This window comes from Odontesthes bonariensis, chromosome 19, assembly GCF_027942865.1.
Source record: "Odontesthes bonariensis isolate fOdoBon6 chromosome 19, fOdoBon6.hap1, whole genome shotgun sequence".
NCBI lineage: Eukaryota > Metazoa > Chordata > Actinopteri > Atheriniformes > Atherinopsidae > Odontesthes > Odontesthes bonariensis.
In genome coordinates this window covers 6,589,514-6,599,475 of record NC_134524.1, presented here as the reverse complement: position 1 = coordinate 6,599,475, position 9,962 = coordinate 6,589,514, and the positions used below count along the sequence as shown (strand labels likewise).

Below are 9,962 nucleotides of genomic sequence, written 5' to 3'. Positions count from 1 at the left end.
GCTGTATAATAAAACAATAATAATAATAATTATTATTATTATGATGACACAGAGAGGTGTAAAACTAATATTCCGCTCACGAAAAATTCAACTTGGCGCAATTAAGCATGTTTAAAACACCTGGACACATCTGTCTGCTCCGCTCAAACACATAACCAGGCTCCATTACCGGATAAGAGAAACCACCACAGATTGCCGATAAATTACTATTGCACTGTCGGACAATGAAACTTGGCACAATTCTTTCACATCTTAAGGCTTTCCCCTAGAAATCGGCAGAGTTTATAGAGCAAATAAACAAACAAATAAGTTACTATTGGTCTTCCGATTCTGTCACATCACCATTATCCCCACCATCGCCACACTAGCGCTGTGTGTACAGCGACGTTATCACAGGCAGAAGCTCCGTTAGCGAAACGGCTACGTAACAAGAAAGTTGAAATACAAGTTTAATTACGTACTAACGGGATGGTAAATTGAATCTTATATTGTTTTGTCACACGGTTTAACATTCGGCTTTCACATGGCGTTGCTTTTATGAGTATTAATCGAGTTTCCCAACCTTTACTTGTGTTCGTTGTTCTGGTGTTAAGCGGTACGGGGGAAAAACATGGCCGACATTCTAAAAAGATAACCCCGCCCCCTTCTACCTCATGTGACCTTGTTCGGAATTGTTCGGAATTGTGTTCGGACCTCGTTTGAAACTCTTTGATGTGTTCGGACCTGGGTTCGGATTTGTTAGGAGTTGTTAGGAGTTGTTAGGAATTGTGTTCGGACTTCGTTTGAAACTCTTTGATGTGTTCGGACCTGGGTTCGGATTTGTTAGGAGTTGTTACAATGTGTTAGGAAAATGTTAGGATGTGTTCGGACCTCGGAGACCGGAAACTGGCGGGTAGGGTGTCACAAACACAAGATGTGTAGCACTTTGAGATTTTATTGTAAATGTAAAGTGCGTTATAAATAAAAAAAAAATTATTATTATTATTATTATTATTATTATTGTTATTATTATTATTATTATTGTGTCTTACAGTTCCAGCTTTACAAATGTGAAGATTTATTGCTTTTTTTTAAAAACTATTCTCAAAAAAAAAAAAATCATATTTGAACTGTTGGTTGCACAAAACAAACTAGATTTGGGGCAGCTGTGACGTCTCACTTTTTCTCAGCAATTTGACTTGAGTTACAATAAATACATCCTTGTTTTACTCTTGCTCTTGATTAAAAACAACCTAATGATATAATAATTTAATGATAACGTGGGACAGTATTTCAACAGCACTTTAATTTTCTTACACTCTTAAGTAGATTTTCCAGGTTATATTTGCATTCTACTCCTTCAATAACACTCTAAATTAAATACTTTACCTGAAACAGACTGTTTTTACACTGTGGTATGAGCATTAGTGGTATTTCTGGCTGACACCGATAGGCCTAATGCACGATTATCTGGAAGATTGAGGGTAAATGTAAATGTAAATGTACTTTATCTATACAGCGCTTTACAGACAATCCTTACGATGTACCAAAGTGCTTTACAGCAGGTAATAAATAAAGAGAAGAGTAAGTAAAAACAAATAAAAACAATAAAAGAACAGTGAAAGCAATAAAATAAAATACAATAAATCAAAATCAAATCAAATCAAGTTTATTTGTATAGCACATTTCATGTACAAAACAATTCAAAGTGCTTCATATAAAATAAAAGCATTGCAGCAGGGAGTGTAAGAAGCATTAAAAATACATGAAAGAATATAAAGAGAAACAAATAAAATCATTTAAATTCATTTAAAAACAAGCAAGTCCAGATAAATTCAAAGATATCGTGCAGATTTCATGCATAGACACATGAGAACAGAAATGTTTTTAACCTGGATTTAAAAATGTCTCCATTTGGTGAAAGTTTAATCTCCACTGGCAGTTTGTTCCACTTGTTTGCAGCATAACAGCTAAATGCTGCTTCTCCGTCATTCAAGTCATCGGCGCATCTATTTGCTAAGAGATGATGGAACATTTATTCAACCAGTACAAAGTGAGGATTTAGTTTAATTTAGCAAAATGGCTCCACGAGAAAGAAGAAAAATTTAGTGAGATAAAAAAAAAAAAAAAAAAACATAAATTTCCGACGAGGATGGGATTCGAACCCACGCGTGCAGAGCACAATGGATTAGCAGTCCATCGCCTTAACCACTCGGCCACCTCGTCCGGTTGATAGCACCGTGTTTGGAAAACTATTTATAGATGCCGCGCTAACCGTCAGTTAGTCAACAGTTATTTTTTCTGACTTGATGTATACAGACACAGCTGTGACCACACCGTTTTATTCTCACCACATCAACAGATTAAATATAAAACAAAGCGGTTTTTAGCTCTAAATTAGCCAGCAGCGCCACAGCACCAGATTCAGGGGCGCCTTTACTCGCGACATTACGGTTGTTTACACATCGACATGCGCCGCTGTCGCAGCGGCAGAGACGGAATGCTAACAGCTAACTGCTAACAGCTAACAGCTGTGTTGTGATTTGATGGAGATCCCAGAACCTGGAACCGATTCTTCCGTCGTCCGTGCCGCATCGAGGCGGTTGAGCGTCTGGATCTGGATCTGCAGCCACGGTATTTATGCCATTTCCAGCCTTTGCTGTGTTAGCATTACTGTAGGTGGCGTTAGCAGAAACAAAGAGCCCGGCTCCGGGTTTTTTTTTTTTGACCTGCTTCGTAGTGATGGCAAAATGAGGCTTTTTGAAGCATTGTGTCATAAAGTGGTTCACTACCCGAAGCTTCATTCAATTCCCTTGGGTTACATCTACTAGCAGTAGCGATTGTTGCACCAAATGAAAACCTCCGAATGGTATTAACGTTAATAGTCTAATAATAATGTTTTTAATATATTAATTTAGACCTTTTTAGATTAAACCTGTGGTATAGGCATAGGTTACTAAAATACCATTGAAGTTTCGTTGATGTGCCGGGATTCCAACATTGTTTCAATATCCATTGTAATTGAAATATCATTGAAATGTGATTTCAACGTTGTTTCAATGATAATGGAGGGTGCAAAATGTTGTAGAATCAACATCAGAGTTCGACGTTGATTCAATGGCTTTATCGTTGATTTAACATAGTTTCAATGACTATTTGCTATCTGGGGCAGCTCTTGTGTATATAATAACACTATGATAACACTTATGTGTGTATGTGTGTTTGTAGTACCTCATTAAAGATTGAGTAATTTACCCATGAAATAATAATTTAAAAACAATGTGAACATTTTTAGTTTGTCATTCATATTTTCTTTGGGAGTGTGCTTGGTGTATTAAGGAGGGTGCTTTTGTTACTTCAGGTGTTTTTATTCAAGAAAAGCAGTTTTTGCACAGTGGAAGGGCTCAAACGGTTTCTTTTTCTTTTTTTTCTTTTTTTTTAGACAATTTCTCCAGCTTTGGAAAATACTCTGTCACAGGGAACCGAGGAGGCTGGTGTGACCAGGAACTGTTTGGGTCGAAATATTCCCACACTCGGGAACGCTTCCTCTATGGTTGCTCCATGAGAGAATAATCCAAAACTATACTCGTAACGTATAATACGTGTAGAACGGGGACAGGAACCGGGGCTTCAGCCATCTTGAATACACTGAATCGGCGGTAAATGTTCAAAGCTACGCCCATCAACTGGAAGCATTCAGCTGACTCGGTCTGAATGAAGCAGTTCCAACGTCATCAGTGACGTCACATGAAGCGAGCTCCGGCCCACTGCTTCACCATAACTACTCCGTGCTTCGGAGCTTCGCTGTTGGAGGTAACATCACTACTGCTTCGCGTGGAAGGATCAGCCGTTTTTGTGTTCGTGTCTGTGATGCATCTGTCTAAGAAGTGCTCCGTGTTCAAAGTGGTGCTGAGTGCCCTGCTGATCGTGGCGCTGCTGCAGCTCATATACCTGTCCTTCCTCTCCAAGTTCCACGGCAAGCAGCAGCGGTACCGCTACTCCGAGCTGTTCGGGGGCTCCGCCGGGAAGAAAAATGCGCACCAGGAGAAAAACACGCGCAAGGAGCGGCTGAGGTACTCGCTGTCCAGCGGGGGGATCTTCGACAACAGCGGCCAGTACCGGGTGTACAAGAACCTGATCAAAAGCGATTTCACCACGAATCTGATACCCGGCTCCGAGCCTCACTCCAATACCCTGGCTTTGGGCACGCATACCACCATCAACAACCTCCATCACCTGGAGTCCCTCCTGGAGAGGTGGCAGAACCCGCTCTCTGTGGCCATATTCGCCCACGGGGAGGATGTGAGGTTCGCCACGGCTCTGGTCTACGCCCTCAGCTTCTTCTGCCCTCAGATCCAGGCCCTGGTGGACTTCCACTTGGTCTGCCTGTCAGGGGAGATGGCCAGCTTCCCCGAGCAGGACCGGGAGCATTTCGCAGGGCTGGAAGACTGTGCGTCTGTGTTCTCCAGACTGGAGACCCACAGGGACACGCACAAGAACTACGCCATCAGCGGAAACATCTCGTACCCCAACAACCTTCTCCGGAACGTTGCCCGAGGAGGCGCGGAGGCCTCCTACATCCTGGTCATTGACATCGACATGATGCCCAGCGCCGACCTGCACCAGCAGTTCCTGGCCTTGGTCACGAGGCGCCAGCCAGCGGGCGACGAGGTGTTCGTCCTCCCGGCTTTCGAGATCCGCCACGCCAGGAAGATTCCTGCCACCAAGACGGAGCTGGTCCAGCTCTACCAGGTGGGAGAAGTCCGGCCGTTCTACGAGGAGCTGTGTCCTCGCTGCCAGGCTCCCACCAACTACTCGCAGTGGGTTAACAGCCACGTTCGAGGCACGGACACCCTGGAGGTGTCCTACACGCTCGCCTGGGTGGACCCCTGGGAGCCTTTCTACGTCGGGCCCCACACCGTGCCCCTGTACGACGAGAACTTCAAGCAATACGGCTTCAATCGGATAAGCCAGGTGGGTGATATTTAAATATGCACAATCTTTTAATTCTGAGGTTTTATGTATCAGGACATAATAAGAAAATCTGATCCTTACCACGCCGTAAAATGCGCTAAATACGACCTCAGAGTAACGTTAAACTTTACTGCTTCAGGTGTGTGTTAACACGATGCCTGGGAAGGGTTATAAGGCCGTTTCCAAACTACCTGGAGTTTTTGAGGAGCTCCTCAGTCTGAAACGGAGAACTCATTGGCCCATGTTATTAGCCATTCATGCAATCAGCTGATTTTATATATAAACCTGGAGGGGGAAAAAAGGCTTTTTTTGTATCAGAACATGATTTAAGAACTTAAATGTTCCTTTTCAGACCATAAAATTGGGTAAATACAACCTCAGATCAACAACAAAACATGACACATTGCACTGTTTCGTCACTAATTTAACTAAAACTAAGCAAACCCTCACTGTTTCCAGAGGAATTAGGAGAGAAAGCAGCAAATACACTTAATTATTGATCATCAGGACGTGTGAGCAGCTCCATAAAAGCAGAAGTTTAGTCAGTTTGCTGCTCTGGAGCGTTCAGGTGCACATCTCAGACTCTGCAGGCCTCAGTCAGCATGTTAAAGGTTAAAGGTCACCCCAAGGTCAGAAACCCAAGAGCTACATCTCAGACTCTGCAGGCCTCAGTTAGCATGTTAAAGGTTAAAGGTCACCCCAAGGTCAGAAACCCAAGAGCTACATCTCAGACTCTGCAGGCCTCAGTTAGCATGTTAAAGGTTAAAGGTCACCCCAAGGTCAGAAACCCAAGAGCTACATCTCAGACTCTGCAGGCCTCAGTTAGCATGTTAAAGGTTAAAGGTCACCCCAAGGTCAGAAACCCAAGAGCTACATCTCAGACTCTGCAGGCCTCAGTTAGCATGTTAAAGGTTAAAGGTCACCCCAAGGTCAGAAACCCAAAGAGCTACATCTCAGACTCTGCAGGCCTCAGTTAGCATGTTAAAGGTTAAAGGTCACCCCAAGGTCAGAAACCCAAGAGCTACATCTCAGACTCTGCAGGCCTCAGTTAGCATGTTAAAGGTTAAAGGTCACCCCAAGGTCAGAAACCCAAAGAGCTACATCTCAGACTCTGCAGGCCTCAGTTAGCATGTTAAAGGTTAAAGGTCACCCCAAGGTCAGAAACCCAAAGAGCTACATCTCAGACTCTGCAGGCCTCAGTTAGCATGTTAAAGGTTAAAGGTCACCCCAAGGTCAGAAACCCAAAGAGCTACATCTCAGACTCTGCAGGCCTCAGTTAGCATGTTAAAGGTTAAAGGTCACCCCAAGGTCAGAAACCCAAAGAGCTACATCTCAGACTCTGCAGGCCTCAGTTAGCATGTTAAAGGTTAAAGGTCACCCCAAGGTCAGACGTGTAAATCCACTAAATCCCAAATATGTTGCATCCACTCAACTCAACTTTATTTATAAAGCCCAGTGTTTCCCACACATAGACTAATTTGTGGCGGTGCGCCACAGATTAAACACCGGCCGCCACATATTGCGTTTCGTTATTATTATTTTTTTTAACGCTATTTAAAAATACTCGTATTCGTTAAGCTGCATTCCCTTTCCCTGCTCTACCTCCGTCTCTCTCGCATAGCCTACTCACACACACAGCCCTTCCCTTCCCTGGAAGCTTGCTAGCTTCAGCGTCGCGTTAGATTAGCTCAACCGAAAGAATTCACGAAAGGTTGGTATCACGTGCACCTTTAGAAAATCACACATTAAAAAGTCCTATAAAAATATTTAATATTTTTAATACAATGTTGTCCCGTCCCGTCCCGACCCATAGCAAGCGATTACGCCTTCTTTATAAAGTTAACTAGTCGCAAGTTTGCCGTAAAAAAAAAAAATGTAGTTGGGTTGTTGAGGTCTAAACACTAGCAGCTGTGAATTAAATAAAGTAATTTTTTTAAACTCGTACACTGAATGTTTACTGCTTCAATCCAGATGAGTATTGAAAAATATTTTCCGCGATTGAAAGAGAGACGTGTTGAGGATGAGGAGCAGCCTGAACCGGAGGTATCAGTCTGAAACGGCTGAACAGTCCCACCAGTGTAATTAGCTATGTTATTCATTTGTTTACAATGAAGATGTGAAAATCTGCAGAAAAGCCGCACCTGTGTCACGGTGGGTGACGGTGGGTGTCACACATTACGTCCCCCATAATTTTCCTTGATAGAGAAATTATCCAGGTTCTTAACTCCCAATGTGACATATATGTCACATTACAGATCTCTGACAGTGGGGGGTGGTATTTTGGAAAAAAATTCTGAAATGGGTTCTATGTGGTCTATTTAGTCTGTGTTATAACCCCCTTAATTTTCATTTAAGTAGAAATGGGTCTGGGTTCTTAAGGATTAATACAATAAAGTTTTGTGTGACCAATTATTAACGAAGGAATTATTTTGAAGAATTTTTATGTTTTACACCCCCCACCCCCCCCCCCCCCCCCCCTGGCCCACCACCACACATTGCCTTCACATCTGTGGGAAATACTGAAAGCCCTTTAAAACAAAGTGCTGTACATGAGTAACAACACGAAATATGAGGCGTAAACCATGAGAACAATGTTAAACAATAATAAGCAATAACAGAAACAGAGTCTCATGCTGGGTTAAAAGCCAGGGAGTAAAAATGGGTTTTAAGACGGGTTTTAAAAATGGCTTGTCTGATGTGCAATGGTAAATAAACTGGTGTTCTGATTAATGTCTGATGTCCTGATCCTCTCTGTTCTGTCGTTTCTGCCTCTCTTTCCGCTTGGCTCCAGGCTTGTGAGCTCCACGTGGCCGGATACAAGTTCTCCGTGCTGAGCTCCGCCTTCGTCGTGCACCGCGGCTTCAAAATCCAGGGGGAGTTCCACGCCAGGAAAGACGAGGAGAACAAGCGCAACCGGGTTCTGTTCCGCAGCTTCAAAGAGGGCCTGAAAACCAAATACCCGTCCTCCGCCCGGCGATGCTGAGGACAGACGAGGGACTCCGTTTCCCTGTACGTTTCTCCCGTCCCGACTTTAAAAGTCAGCACATACGTGTCCTGTTTTCCTGAGTCTCCTGATGGACGCCGCAGACGGAGTTTAATCGCATCCAACTTGTGGGTTTCTGTCGGGTTTCTTCAGAAAACGAGCAGCATGGAAATGTTGTCTGGGGATTTCAGAGTGCCGGATCCTTCACCGAATGATTCAAACAGACGATCAGAGGCCGGATCTAACCACAGGAGGCAGGCGTTCTGTTTTAAAATCACTACAATGGACACAAGAATGAGACTGCAAGAGAAAGTGTCCTAAATTTCACTTTTTTTAACATTTCGTGACCGCCGATCAAAGGTTGTTCCTTTCATCCGGCCAGCAAAACCAGTGGGCGTTAGTTCAGTCGTACAGAAAGCTAATTTACATCCTAAATGTGTAAGAAGGCATCAGCGGGAGAGCTACTGTGGGTGGCCGTGCGGCTGTCGGTGTCCCAAAGATAGAAAATCAAATCAGTGCTGATGAGTCACACCGATTTAATTATAATTTAATGTATTCCCCCACCACCTTTTGACTGATTTGTGCCTGAATAGGGGGAACAGTGAGCAGGACCCTCGGTGGGAGTTTAAATCCACAAAAGTCTGACACACTTTGAGCCAAACTGAGCCACATTTGCAGAAACTCAAAGAGTCAGTGACGCGCTTTGACCACCAGGGGGCGACAGCGTATTTTAGCCTGCAGCGAGGGCAGTAAAGCACAGAGATTAACCAACAGCAGGGCGCATTTCAGCTTCCAGCAGCCTGTGAGTGTTCCACGTTCACCCAGAGGACGACACTGGAACACGACTGTATTATAGCACTGATGGTTGGACACTCGTGGGTCTTTTCTTTTTGGGTTTATTTATTTCTCAGCTCTGGAAGTGCACTCCAGGTCCAGGCAGCTACAGGCAGACATGTAGCACGGTCAGTTAGTGGGCAGGGAGATGAGTTAAAATGCATCATCAAGGCGTGAACCACAAGCAGAGGAAGCCTGTGTTGTCCAAAGGTTTGCTTCCAATGACACCGCCACTAAGTAAAAAGCTCATTTCTGCCTTTTTCCTTCTTTACCTCTGCGATAAATACTAAACCTCGATGACACACTTCAGTGTATGCAGAAGCAGAAGCAGAAACCCCGTTTGATTGCTTTCTGTGTAACTTTTGATTTTTGGGAGATTTAAATATGTTTACTTCTTCACTTCTAGTGTGTGTGCGTGATTATATTTATTATGGAAACGTTTCCTTTATTAAAAACTGTTTGATTGTCTTTTAACGACTGCAAGCAAGACAACTGGGACATAAAACTGTGTTAGAAATGAAATATCTGTTGTTTTTTTTAACCTCGATAAGATGGTTGATGCAGTATTTTACATGGGGACCCCTTAACTTTGTGTGATAATGTGACGTGGTGGTCTATTTCTCATGTGCTCACTTATCTGAGAATGCACCATTTTTGTATTTATGTTCGCCTGCCTGATTTGTGTTGTCAGGATTTCTATTAAACCTCCTGGTTTAACGACTTTTATTCGGCCCGTAACCGTGGTTCATTCAAGTTTCAGCTGTTACGCAAGATGCAGTTAAAGGAGACGGCTCCCGAACGAAGTCCGCAGTCAACGGAAAGCTCTGTGGAGCACTTGGAAATGGACAAATCCAATCAATTAACTTCACCAGAGGGATTTGTAATGGCAACAGTGATTCCAGAAGTATCACTTAAACAGGAAGTAAAGGAGCAGACCAGCAGTTTTAGAGCGACGCATTCTCCCTTTAAAGGGATAATCCGGAGTAAAATGCACTTTAGATCAATTTACGGGATGTTGGGAGTACATACGTTGAGTTGACATCAAAATCATGTCATTCGGATGTGTTTTGAGAATTTCGATTTGACCGTTTTTAGCCAAAAGTCGTTAGCCTGGAGGTGACGCGGGCAAATCATGTCACCGCTACAAAACGCTATTTTTACACCTCTTCTACAGCTCCAAACAACATAACAC

General features: G+C 43.4%; 1 protein-coding gene and 1 non-coding gene across 2 annotated transcripts; one reads left to right on the top strand and one right to left on the bottom strand.

The window, feature by feature from the left end:
* Positions 1-2,123: 2,123 nt before the first annotated feature.
* On the bottom strand, positions 2,124-2,205 carry trnas-gcu (transfer RNA serine (anticodon GCU)). The gene has a single exon. It is a non-coding gene; the product is annotated as a tRNA-Ser (tRNA).
* A 277-nt stretch (positions 2,206-2,482) lies between these two features.
* Positions 2,483-9,727, top strand: b4gat1 (beta-1,4-glucuronyltransferase 1). Its single transcript, XM_075450769.1, has 3 exons — positions 2,483-2,613; positions 3,422-4,953; positions 7,745-9,727. The coding sequence occupies exons 2-3, from the start codon at positions 3,727-3,729 to the stop codon at positions 7,934-7,936; spliced, it is 1,419 nt and encodes a 472-aa protein (XP_075306884.1). The 5' UTR covers positions 2,483-2,613; positions 3,422-3,726; the 3' UTR covers positions 7,937-9,727.
* Positions 9,728-9,962: the final 235 nt, after the last annotated feature.